Genomic DNA, 13,828 nt, shown 5'->3' on the forward strand with positions numbered 1-13,828 from the left:
AACCTGTTGACAAAATAATTTTAATTAAAGTCAACGTTTCATTTTTTTGAGTGTAAAATGCTTTGACTGCTCATACAGAAAAGCAGCTCATAAGAACTGGTTCATTTTCCAGATAGTTCCACTATTAAGACAACAGACATTTGGGAGGCTTTCTCTGACTGAAAGTCTTGCTGCTCCTCCACAAAATGAACTTCAGATTAAAGACACAGCTCAGCTAAACACAACTCAAACTAATCTACACTATTTTTCTTTATTACGCAGTGTTTTTATAACTATTTCCAGATGTTTCTAAAGATGAAAACAGAATTAAACTCCAGCCCGATGCGTTTCTGAGGTTCCTGACTCTGAGCGTCCCTCAAACGCCTCTCTGGGCGTTTCCTTCCGTCGCTTTTACTTTCGCTTTCGTGAATGTTGTGGTGCAGTTGATCGTCTCGAAGTTAAGGTAACGTTAGCAGTCTGTACTGTTTTCCTGGCTGACATCAGCTGTGTGCAGCTTAGTTTCAGCATAAATCTGCTTCGTTTTATGTGAGATCAGAGTCTGGGAACGAGACAGAAACAGTTGATGATCAGCAGCCGAACTCAGAGTCGATGTTACTGTGGATCCACTGACTGATGACTGTAGGCAGCTTCTCCTGCCTCCATCAGTCTGTGGCTGTATGGGCTCAAATTGTGGTCATAAATATTTTGTACTTGTAAATCAGGATTTGTATGTGTAAAAGGAATTTGTGTGTGAACTTAGCCAAGGAATACGTGTGAAACTCTGCACTCAAGTTTCAAGTTACAAGTACTTCCCTATTTTTCTTCATTTCATCTGATTGGTCAGTGTCATGTCAATCACAAATTTAACAATCCAATCAGAGAACAGGTGGGTTTGGCTATTGGAGGGGTGCTTTATGAAGCTTCAGGTCCTTGAAGGGAATAAATGCCCCTTTGCATGCCAGCCCAGCGTTTCCTTCATCACTAGGAAGGAAAACAAACTCTGGTTGTCCGAGTTTGGTGATTTTTGTGTCACAGGTTTACGTGCTTAATACAGGGAACTCCAGAGGACACATAGGACACGGTGTCCCGCTGCACACACACTGCACACACACTGCACACAATGACAGCTGCAGAGTTTGTGTCTGATGTATTAAGTATGAAACACTGTTGGGCTAAAATCTGGTCAGAATGAATCCAGGTGCAGGTGTGTCAGTTTAGGACCACTGGACTAACATCCAAGTGCTCACAATATAAAGTGTATTCTGTAGTAACATCCTGGTGTTGCAGCAACAGTCCCACATGGAAACGTCAACACTCAAACTCAAAATCTCTTTTTGTCAACAATAAAATGACAGCAGACCAATTTGAACAAAGCTGGTAAAAAGCTTCAGAAATGAGTAAAATGTTAAAAAGTGTCTTGATGCTCAATCATCCAGGTAAGGGTTAGTAATGCTGTGATTGCAGACATTCCCCAACTCTCTGTGAATGGGACTCATGGCCATTGATCAGTGGTTGTTGATCAGTGGTCATGACCTCCCAGCCATTGTGCAAATGTCCTGTTTATAAGGTTGGAAACCTGCAGTCAGCTGAGACTGAAGGAGTCACCTGGATGAGTCATGAAACGTTTCTCCCACTGAAAACATCCAGATGAACAGAATCAACTTTTGGGGATTAAAACGTGTCTGAATTAATCAGTGGGTGCTGAGAGGGTCAGTCAGTGTGTCGCTGGGCTGATTTGTGTTTCCTCTGCAGGTGAAGGTAGAAAGTGTGTGTGAGCTGATGTGAATTGAACAGCATGGATCAGTGTGAGGACAGAGAGGAGGGAGTCCCTCCCTCTAAAAGCACTCTGTGTGGGGAACATGAGAGCCAGACCAAAGCTCAGAGGTGAGATGACCATCTCTAACTGTCCATGACTCTTCTCCATGTCACAGCTCAGCACCCACATCACTGCTCCATCATTATTCACAGGAACCCGCCTGGACCTCCACCCAGAAGTGTGTCCTCTAAGAGCAAACGGGTGAAGCATTTCTTTCGTAATTTAGGGCGAAAAAAGTCATCTGACAAAAAGTAAGTTCATGTCAGTATTAAAATGTTTGAAATTTTAATCAGCTTTTTACTATTTAACGATTTAAATAATAAACTATTTACATAGTTTATACTTTTTATGTAATGTATTGGACACGTTGGATGTGACACATGTTTCATGTTCACTTATTTTTAGCGTCAATGAGAAACCATCCAGCTCTGTGTCCTTAAAGAGTGACTGGTCCAATCATCGAGGCATTAATTTTAAAGCCCAGCCTGTGTCTGCTGCAGAGAGGTGAGCTGTTAGTAACAAGAACTCTCTGATTTAAATGATTTTGATGTTTCCTGGTTTCTAAAATGCATCTCTGTAGCAGAGCAGTGTCTCCAAGGACACACAGGCTCAGCTGTAACTGTCAGTTTATCTGGTTTAAGACACATTTGGACTCAATTGGCTGTTTTTAACTATGTATTTTAATCAGAGGTGTAAATCTAGACCTCACACATCTGGATCCTAAACTATGATAGAAACAGCTGCTAGCAGTGGGTAGTTTGACTTTGATACACTGCTCTAGAAAGCAAACAAAGGTTTGTGCAGCTCCTCTTCAGAAAAGTGTTCAGAGAGCAGCTGCTGTATTAGACAAAGGCTCGTCGTGTGAGCCCAGATGTGTGTAACAGCTGGATGAAGGAGAACCATCACAGGCACGTCTCCATCCCGCCTTTATTAATGAACTTCCTGTTGCTTGCAGATGACAGGAACACAAAATGTTTGTGCCACGTGATGCTGCAGGATTTGTTAACGTGTCCATGATGGTAACATCTCCTCGTCTAACTGCAAACACATGAGCGCTCCTAACGGCAGCTATCACAGCCACACAGGCAGACTGTGTCTCACTGTTGCATTCAGGGACGTTTGTTTTCCTGTAAAAAGCTGAACTCTAATCTAAGAGGACTGTTACTGACAGGAAACAGCTGCATTATCTGCAGTCTGTGTGACCACAGCTGCTTCAATCACTTTATCAGAGAATTGATCATTGAATAAAACATGTTTGTGTCTGCAGAGGTCAGAGGTCACAGTCTGCAGGATCCAGCTGTCCGTCGGTGAGGAGTGACCGGTCCAAAGGTTATCCTCCAGAGTTCAGTGCTGAACCTGGACCAACGAGGTCAGAGACCTGTGATGACTCCTTTACATGTTTGTGTTTTCCTGGATAAATATGACCAAAGATTCATTAAAAAGGTAAAAATCTTAGACTTTGTCCTGTAGCGCTGTGTGGCAGGCAGGATTGGACCCAAACACAACAGGATGAAGTCAAAGAGGCAGCTTTATTTCAGCTGTGAACATGCAAACAGCAGAAATAAGGAAACATAACTGTAGGTTTGCAGTGAATGAAGCCTCAGCTCGACGCTCCACTTTGTCCCTCTTTTCCTTCTCCAAACAGCCACATCAGGAGTCTCTGATGGAGTTTTAAAATATTTAATTACAAATGTCCAAAGATGGGTTCAGGATACCTGAATCCACAGTTATTAAAGCTAAAATAGTTCACAGGGTTTGGACTTTGTTAGGTGACGAGAGAACATCAAAGTGTTTTTATCTTTAAACAGTATTTTTATCACTTCAGTTGCTCTCACAGCCCTGTTTGTTATTTTACCAGAGCTCTTATGTTTCACTCAGTGCTCCCACCAAACACCTTGGAGGACACATTAGTGTGATTTAGATTTCATTGCTGTAAACACCAGTCACACAAGCTAACCCATGGAGGCAGCAGCAGGCTTTGTGTTTGGTAAAGTCTGCTGGCTTAAACTAAGAGAGTTTAGTTTGTTAGCACAAAGAGCTGTCAGCTAAAGCCCCGAATGCACTTTGAATACAGATGAACTGAGAAAAACACTTTAAATACAGCAAACAGTCAAACTGACCACATCTTTTTCTGCTGATCATCCACAGCAGTACGTTTAGCATTCATGCTAGCAGCAGGCTATGACTGTCCACTCAGCACCAACACAGGTAGGAGTGAGCAGTGATGAAGCAGGACTGTGGACAAGTTTGAGCTACAATCCTATTGGCTTCTCAGTTTCTTCAAAGAAAAGGGAAAAATTTTTTGTGTTGTGAAGATGTGAGTTGGTCTTGTTGTCGTGGGGCTGGAAGGATGCTGGCAGTGAGAGGCTTTTCATACAGCGTTAAGTAACAGAATGAGAAGAAAGCCACTGCACATGAAACAAGGTGCTCGTAGTGTTTGTTTACTGTGTTTGTGCCACAATGTCAGATCAGTTGTAGATTCACATGCAGACTTGTCCAGTGAAACCAATGCAAGTACTGCAGTACAGAGCAAAGACGAAGCAAGCCAGGAGAGCTCTCCAACTTTCTGAAAGTATCAGGATATTTGAGTGATAAGAAAAAGTGGATCGTGCAACAATGTCCCTCAGCACACAAAACAATCAAAGCAGAATAAATATAATGTTTTAGATCAAACACTTACAGGGACCTGAAGAGAGAGAACCAACAAAATGTCATGGCTAACAGAGGAACTCAAGCACAGACTGAGTTCTGACAAAGAAAAAGGTGACAGTTTATTTACCAAAGGGGTGAACCACAGTGCTCTATATATGTACAGTGAGTTGGGGAGGGGGTCCAGGGCTCCAGGGAAAAGAGGGAAGGGAGTCCACTCTCACTCCTCTTCAGTCACTCTTGTCCTGCTCTGCATTCACACAGCCACACACGGGAGTCACAGGTAAGCGTCTGTAACCAGGTCCGGGGAAATATTTACTCAAAGTATACTCAAAGTTAACCCAACTGAATTTAGAGAGAGATTTCTTAGCAAGGAGCTGAGATCATGAACACAGGAGGGTCAATGTCCCAGCGACAAACTGCTCCATGCCGCAGCGTTAAATGGTTACCGGTAAGCCCAGGTGAGTCAGCAACAGGTGGTGTAATCATCATAGCTGTGTGGACCAAGAACGAGAGGCCATTACAAGCTCCACCCAGGCAGGCAAAACCATAGCAGGAGAGAGCAAAACATAAAACCTGAAAAGCCATCATGAGCCAGCCAGAGAGACACAGAGTTTATACTAGAAGAGAAACCTGCTCATCTTCATCATGTTTGTTTAAATAGAGAAAATCAGAAGTCTCTGTGTGTCAGACCACGGCTCTACACGGACACTTCTAAGCTGCTTCAGAGTGAACTGACCCAGATAATCTGCACACAGCGGCTGTAAAACAGTGAAAGTCATAACTGTCTCTCTGATGGAAAGCTTTTATTGTGAAGTCAGGAAGTCTGCAGGAAGTGTTGAGTTTGTATTCATCGCTCAGTGTTTAATGAGACAGGCAGACAGGAAGAGCAGCTCATTAGTGTTGATGAGATCAAAGGAACTGTGAGGAACTGCAGTTTGGTCACATCTGGATGTTTTTCACTGACAGTAAATGTTTTTAGTGATGAAGAAATGTGTTCACAGAGAGAGGAGGAGGAAGAGGAGTGGTGTTTGTGAGGAGGAGCAGCTGTCCTGCTGTGCTTTGTGTCAGGACGTCCTGAAGGATCCAGTCTCTACCAGCTGTGGACACTGGTTCTGCAGACAGTGCATCTCCTCATACTGGGACCAGTCTGCTTCATCGGGAGACTCGTCCTGTCCCCAGTGTGGAGAAAGATCCAGAAGCAGAGCTGGACTGCAGACAGCCAGTCAGAGCAGCTGTGTACAAAGTAAGACTGAACATCTGTCTGCTGATGGACTCATTTCTGAAAACTGGACTTCTTGTGTTGTTCAGACATTGAAGAGTTTTCTTTCTCTTTAGTCTCATTGTTTTTCTTTCTTTCAGCAGATGTTGGTCTGCAGGAGGTTTTAGATGAACATAAGATCAGTCTGAGGAGGAGATGTGAACGTGTGACTGAAGGAAGTGATGAAACAGGAAGTAGAACCCTCCTCAACAGGATCTACACTGAGCTCTACATCACAGAGGGACAGAGTGAAGAGGTTCATACCCAACATGAGGTGAGGCAGCTGGAGACAGCTTCCAAGATGGACGCCCTCCATGATGCTCCAATCAGGTGCCAGGACATCTTTAAAGCCTTACCTGACCAACAGAGACCCATCAGAGTGGTTCTGACCAACGGCGTGGCTGGTGTTGGAAAAACCTTCTCAGTGCAGAAGTTCACTCTGGACTGGGCAGAGGGCTTGGAGAACCAACATGTCAGTGTGGTGGTTCTGCTTTCATTCAGGGAGCTGAACCTGATCAGAGATGAGCAGTACAGTCTTCTGGAGCTGCTCCATGTTTTCCATCCAACATTACAGAAGGTCACAGCAGAGAAGCTGGCTGTCTCTCAGCTTTTGTTCATCTTTGACGGCCTGGATGAAAGCAGACTTTCATTGGATTTCACCAACAGGAAGCTGCTGTCTGATGTCACACAGAAGTCATCAGTCAGCCAGCTGCTGACAAACCTCATCCAGGGGAATCTGCTTCCCTCGGCTCTCGTCTGGATAACTTCCCGACCCGCAGCAGCCAATCAGATCCCTCCTACATGTGTTGACAGGCTAACAGAAGTACGAGGCTTCACTGACGCCCAGAAGGAGGAGTACTTCAGGAGGAGATTCAGTGATGAAGAGCTGTCCAGCAGAATCATCTCCCACATGAAGACATCCAGGAGCCTCCACATCATGTGTAGTATCCCAGTCTTCTGCTGGATCACTGCTACAGTTCTGGAGCACATGTTGACTACAGAGCAGAGAGGAGAGCTGCCCAAGACCCTGACTGACATGTACTCACACTTCCTGCTGGTTCAGACAAAGAGGAAGAAGAACAAGTACCACGAGGGACATGAGACGAGTCCACAGGAGCTGACGAAGGCTGATAGGAAAGTTCTTCTGAAGCTGGGGAGGATGGCGTTTGAACATCTGGAGAAAGGAAACATCATGTTCTACCAAGAAGACCTGGAGCAGTGTGGTCTGGATGTGACAGAGGCCTCGGTGTACTCAGGAGTTTGTACAGAGATCTTCAAAAGAGAGTGTGTGATCTTCCAGAAACCAGTCTACTGCTTTGTTCATCTGAGCATTCAGGAGTTTCTGGCTGCTGTCTACATGTTCCACTGTCACACCACCAGGAAGACAAAGGTGGTAGAAGGTTTTCTTGGGAATTTCCGAGAAGAATACAAAAACAGATCTTTTTTTAAGAACAAGTTCAAGTCTTATAGCTTCACATCACATGTCTTTTTAACTAAAGTCATGGAGAAATCCCTCCAGAGTAAAAATGGCCACCTGGACCTGTTTGTTCGCTTCCTTCATGGCCTCTGTCTGGAGTCCAACCAGAGACTCTTAGTAGGTCTGCTGGGTCAGACAGAGATCAGTCCAGAAATCATCCAGAGAGTCATCAACAACCTGAAGAAGATGAACAGTGATGAAATCTCTCCTGACAGAAGCATCAACATCTTCCACTGTCTGATGGAGATGAACGACCTCTCAGTACATCAGGAGATCCAAGAGTTCCTGAAGTCAGAGAACAGATCAGAGAAGGAACTCTCTGAGATCCAGTGCTCAGCTCTGGCCTTCATGCTGCAGATGTCAGAGGAGGTTCTGGATGAGTTTGACCTGCAGGAGTACAACACATCAGAGCAGGGACGACAGAGACTGATTCCAGCTGTGAGGAACTGCAGAAAGGCTGGGTGAGTCCAGATGTGGCCATTAACATCATTGATCAGTGTAGGTTAGTAGTTTAATGTTGAAAATAAAATCAGATTGTAACCACAAAGTGTTTGTGTCCGTACGCTGCAACCTTCCACACCATTCCTTTATTGTACAGACTCAGCAGCAGCTCCATGGATCCCAAATCCAAGAGTGGAGAACAGATTTGAAGTGTGTCACATCCATGCAGTCACAGCTGTTTCCACCATGTTTCCACTGATGTTAATCCTGTTCAATGACACGTTTCATATCAGTGAATATGTTCTTTAGGACGTCCACTGACATGTTTAAGTGTCCTGCTGGAAATCACTCAAATCATCCATGAAATCCATGAAAAATCCTTTTAGTGTTTCTAACTTCACCCTCTGTCCTCTCTCTCTCTCCATCCTCCTCACTGCTTCTTTCACTGATAATCACACAAACATCGTATTCAGCTACAAAATAACACAATAATATCATCTGATCATCATTATTATAAGAGCAGGATCCATATTTGATATCAGAGTAACACACGGCTTGGTTATGTGCAGTCATCATCAGTGACTGTGGCTCAAACAGAAGCTCTCTGATTGGTTGCTGACCTTGGTCACCTGTCCACTCTCATCTGTTTGTGTTTGCTCTCTCTTTGCTGTCTCCATCCTCTCTCTCCTTTCTCTCCCTCTCTGTCTTTGTACGTCACTCAGGTCCAATGGAAACAGTGACATTTACAAACCAATCAAAGACAAACTGATCCATGTCAGGTTATAACAATATTCAAAGTGAATACAGGCTGCTGCTGGACACAGACAGGTAACATCATTGTGACTTGCTGTCACCTGGATCTGGACTCATAAACACTGAAGCCCTGAACAGGGATACAAATCATTTTCTGCCAACTAGCGACACACCAGCAGATAATGGCTCAGAAAGCTCAAATGAGCCAATCATTTCTGTGTTTAGTTCCCCTGAAATCAGATCTGATATCAGCAGCTCTGAGTTCATTCATCATTATTGTCCAGTGATGAGATTTCTGCTCCGTTTGGTAACAGTCAGCAGGTTTTTCCTGTGTGTGGACGTGAACAGTCGTACCTGACAGCAGGTAGCAAACAGAGATCATCTTTCCAGCTGGAACTCTTCACTGAGCTGAACTCATTCAAAATGTTCTGGAGTCAAAACAGGAAACAGTCCAAATGTGTGTCTTCACTCTGACTCTGGATCAGATCTCAGTGACAGACTGTGGACATTATGGAAGCCTAAATGTGACACCATCTTCCTCCTTCATCTGCAGATTAACGCCAAACAAAGATTCTCATTAAAAGTCTGCAGGTCTGAGAGAGACTCAATCGTTGTGTCATGTCAAACACAGTAAGAGGAGCTGAAGCACAGATGTGAAGAGCAGATTCATCAGATTATGACCTCACTCTGTTTTGTCTTCATATACATTCAGTCTGTGTTTATAATGCAGATTTTCTGCTTTTATAATAACACATTTTATATTTTCTATCATCACAGACTGACTCAGTGTCGACTCTCAGAGTCTCACTGTGAAGTTGTGGCCTCAGCTCTGAAGTCCAACCCCTCCCATCTGACAGAGCTGGACATGAGTTACAACCTCAACCTGCAGGATTCAGGTGTGAAGCTTCTGTGTGCTGGACTGGAGAGTCCAAACTGTCAACTGGAGACTCTGAGGTGAGTTCACTGACTGCGGCTGTTGTAGTTTTTCTATATTTCAGGTCTTTGATTGATGTTTGAAACTTTCTTTAGTTCCTAAATGTTCAGGATGTGTCTGAAGACAAATGTGAAGGAGTTTGAGTGCTTTCAGAAATGTTGTCTTTCCAAACGACTGAACAACAGTTTTTCCTTTTGGCTCCAAACAGAAGTGACAGACTTGAGCAGGGTTCATTTAAAGGCTGACAGAAGTGGAGTGGTGACGGGGAGATGTTTGACAGGACAGTGTTTCAGCCTCCACAGGTTCATGTTGTGCTCCATCAGTCAGTGAAGATGAAGTCAGTGCTGATGAGGCTGTAGAGTGTGTGAGGGATGTGAATGAGGATGATGAAGATCTGATGATAGCAGATAAAAACAGGCTGCAGAGACTTTGAGCTTTTGTGGAGAGAGAGAAAACCAATACATGAATGTCGAAGCTAATAAAGGTGAAGTTTGGAGCTGTGATGATGTTCATGTATCAGAAGCTGATATGGCTGCTACAGAGACGACCCACACAGCTGCTGTGGTGAGGTGTGTGTTAAAGCAGAGGAACACAGAGCAGCCTAACACAGGCCCAAACATGACAACAAAGCACGACTCAGAGAGTGTGCGTCTGTGCATGAAGTATAATTCGTGTGCAGTTGTTGAAGTTGTAGAATGAGAAATGGCATTTTGGGGTATTTCCTGCTTTCATTGTCCTGCTTGTGCTGATGAAAATGTTTATTGATGTCTGAATTCGTTCTTCAACGCTTGATTCTGCCTGAACAACGTGAAAACTTTTCTTATTTTTGTGTAACACAATTCAAAGCACTGAAGCATCGACTTGTTCCATTATTGAACAATGAAAACAGGAAACAGAGACAGCTGGCCTTCAAAGTAAAAGCTGCTCCTTTTGAAACATGTTGGTGGTAAAATGTAAGAAGAGCTGAAGCACATAAATGATCTACCTGCCTAAATATTAAACCCAGGTGATATATTTGTGTGAGTGTTGCACAGCTGATGGCCGATGGCTGCGCCTGCTGGAGTGTTGTGATTCAGGTGTAGATGTAATGATTCGTTCATCACATTCTTTTCTTCCATAAAGTTCCTTTTTCTCTCACTTTGGCTCAACGTTATAAAAACATAAGAACTGTTTTCACATTGTAAAACATCTCACACTCTTGGATTCCAGGCCATCCAATCAGAGTAGAGTTTGACAATAAAGCCAAAGATGACCTCCAGTGAAGGTGGGACGTGATGCTGACATGAGACTGGAGGCTGAACAAGGACCTGCCAGTTCCATGTAATCACATCATTTAATGTCATTATGTTCTGGACCAGATGTGGAAACATCACTGTCTATTTTATTGTTCACACTAAATCCAAGATTGCTCCATGTGGCCACGGCTGGATGTTCAGTTTACAGTTTACCCTGGGCACAAATGTGTGATGGACCCTCATCAGCTGGATTTGAGAGCTCGGCTTATTTTTCTTCTTCAATAATTAGACATACAGGGCACACAGTGTGTGTACTGCTGCTTTCATTCATTTGGAAGTCCTGTAGCTGAGTTTGGGAGAGACTAACAGCCTCGGCAGCAGAGGGGAGAAAGGCTGTAACACCACCACTTTACTCTGTTCTACCTGTCACATCATATTATCAGGAAACAAATATGCTCATGTTTTTACTATGTTTGTCTTGAAAATGTAAGAAGATCACATGGTGCTTTTTATTATTGTGTTGGTTTGTTTCCTGTCTCTTGGATGGAGCCAGCTGTGCGTTGCCCCTGGGACTGTGGTCAGAGTGTGTGCTGGATAATCTGGCCCAGGATGAGGCCAAACTGACATGGGATGAAATGTCTGTCACATAATTGAGCTTAGTGTAGTTTCATTTCTGCACAATTTAAAAACAACCAAAACTTTGTTCTGTCTTTTCTATGTTATACTGTAGACTTTCTTTGATACTGTGTCCAAAAGGAGCAGCTTTTACTTTGAAGGGGAGGCGTCTCTGTTTCCTCTTCAGGTTGGATGATGGAAGCAAATGAGTGTGTGATGTTCTTTCAGTGTTGCACTTTGTAGACGCTCCCTGAGCACTGGTCTCACAGCCAGCTGCACATAGAGACCAGTGTAGAGATGGCACGATACCACTTTTTTATGTCCGATACCGAGACCGATGTCATACATTTGGATATCTGCCGATACCGATATGAATCCGATATAGTGTTTTTTAATCAACAAAACTGTTTTTTAAAATATCTTGCTGCATTTTGCAAGTCTGCAAGTTCATACTCAAATTTAAAACAACAACTACACTAAAGCTATTCTGTTATACATGTATACAAAAAAAATATTTCATAGTTCAGCAATACTGATCAATCTAATAAACTTGAACCTACACCATCCTCCCTATTCTGGTATTTTAAAGAGTACTTAGTGTAAATATTAAGCAACCTAACTAATAGGGTTCCAACTCCCAGCAACAACATAAATAAATAATAAATAGGGAACCACCCCTCACGCTCCACCTCATGATGCTTAATCGACGTAATCAACCTTAATTTGATGCAGTGTGAAAAAAAATGCACAGAAATCAATTATTTTTCAAGGAATATTAAATAGATTCAACATCTTTCTTCAACAAAATTGCAGACTGCACAGATGGTACCTTCCCAAAGGAAAAAGTACTATAGCTTACTAGGGTATATATATTAGACTTAATAGTCACTATATACAGTAATTGACTTCTATTCATTTTACATCAAATTAAAACTTTGGGTGTCAGATAATTATTTATTAAAAGCTCGACATTTTAAATGAGAATAAGAAAGAAAAGTCTGTCTTTGTGCCCCCTTTTCCTTGTTCATGCCCTATCGGCCCCCCTGGCTAAACTTTGCTAGATCCGCCCCTGCACAGTTACCAGCTGTCAGCTGTAGAAAAAGATCCTGGAGTAGAAAGTAATATTAAATAAATTCTAACAACAGCTTATCAAGCTTAAACGTGCTGCTGTTGTTCAGCCGCTGGTTTCCTCTTTCTGGTGCAAATTGAGACAAAAACAAACAAGAGAGACGGACTCGCGACAGAAAAGCCGATCAGCTGATCATTAAGCAGTTTCATGATTGAAGTAGCAGCCGGAGAGCGAGAGGCAGTCGCTCGTTAAGCTTAACGTGGGAATGCTTTACAAACATTCAGAGATGGACTTACACACTTGCTTTACTTCTCTCGGGGATAACTTTGTCGGAGATGAAATGCCAGGTTGCTAGAGAAGCTCCACATGCTATCCAGACCACCAACAGGTCCCGCATGCCACAGCCGCTCTATCACGTGATGCATACTGCTCCGACGTGCTAACGTTCAGAGGCGAGTTACGGCGTGTTGCAAGTTTTGTGAGGTGCTTTCGTGATATTTAATGGATCGGATTACATTTTTTATTTTTCTCCGATATCCGATCCAGTAATTTAGGTCAGTATCAGACCGATACCGATACGTAATATCGGATCGGTCCATCTCTAGACCAGTGTTGTTAGTCCAGGTCAGAAGATGACTTGTTGGAATGAAAATGAGCTTGTAGTTTGTCTGCTTTAATAATGTGACTGGAAAAAGGTGTTGGACTTCAAATATGTCCATTTCTTTCACACTTCACCTTTAAAAGTGAAGCCTTGTGGTTCCTGGAAGGAAAAACACGACTTTTTCAAGTCTTTGTCCTGTTTTTATGAGAAATGTACGACTTTAATGTGAAACATTCAGAGTTTTTTCTCTTGTTGTGTTTGTTTGAAGCTGCTTCCTGTTGGCTTCAGCTGTTTGGAGTTTCCATTTTCTAAACTTCTACATTCTGAACCTTCTTCAGCTCTGAACAGATGATGAAACACTGAATGATTTCAAGCTCACACTTTGTCTAATAAACTTACATCTTTCATTCTTTATACAGATTGAGGGACTGTGGTTTGTCAGAGATCTGCTGTGATTATCTGGCAGCAGCACTGAAGTCCAACCCCTCCCATCTGAGACAGCTGGACCTGAGCTCCAAAAACAAGCTGCAGGATTCAGGAGTGAAGCATCTGTGTGGTTTCCTGGAGAGTCCAGGATGTGGACTTGAAACTCTGAGGTCAGTCAGCATGTTTTAGTTGTGCTGAGATGAATATGATGTGAAAGTTGTGCTGACACTAAACTGCAGACATCAGGCTGATATTATACTGATCCACACTGAGGATCTTCATGGTAAAGTCTGTTTTCTTCTTCTCTGGTTTAGTCCATGCAGCAGAACAATGTTCACATTTCAAACAGTGAGACTCAACGTATGGCCCGCGGCCCACACGCGGCCTGCCCACCTTTCCTGATTCAGAGAGAGGGGACCCTGATTAACTGTGTAGTGTTCTTCCTCACAGTTCTAAGTATCAGACACAACAATGAATAATCCACAGCTGACTGTCTTTAGCAGGTCAAAGGTCACGGCACACAGCAGACAGTGGGAAATATTATAATTCTGATCATTTATCAGCACATATCC

At 43.2% G+C, this 13,828-nt stretch overlaps 2 protein-coding genes and 1 long non-coding RNA gene across 3 annotated transcripts in view; all 3 read left to right on the forward strand.

The window, feature by feature from the left end:
* LOC113011575 (NACHT, LRR and PYD domains-containing protein 12-like) overlaps positions 1–13,828 on the forward strand; it is a 374,200-nt gene that overhangs the window by 235,141 nt on the left and 125,231 nt on the right. The window lies entirely within an intron of this gene.
* On the forward strand, positions 1,520–2,299 carry LOC145425195 (uncharacterized). The gene is made up of 3 exons (XR_013905857.1): positions 1,520–1,863; positions 1,948–2,046; positions 2,201–2,299. It is a non-coding gene; the product is annotated as an uncharacterized LOC145425195 (long non-coding RNA).
* Positions 5,414–9,334, forward strand: LOC113033024 (protein NLRC3-like). The gene is made up of 3 exons (XM_080299677.1): positions 5,414–5,690; positions 5,807–7,643; positions 9,154–9,334. The coding sequence occupies exons 1-3, from the start codon at positions 5,417–5,419 to the stop codon at positions 9,332–9,334; spliced, it is 2,292 nt and encodes a 763-aa protein (XP_080155803.1). The 5' UTR covers positions 5,414–5,416.

This window comes from Astatotilapia calliptera, chromosome 3 (assembly GCF_964374335.1).
Source record: "Astatotilapia calliptera chromosome 3, fAstCal68.1, whole genome shotgun sequence".
Lineage (NCBI taxonomy): Eukaryota > Metazoa > Chordata > Actinopteri > Cichliformes > Cichlidae > Astatotilapia > Astatotilapia calliptera.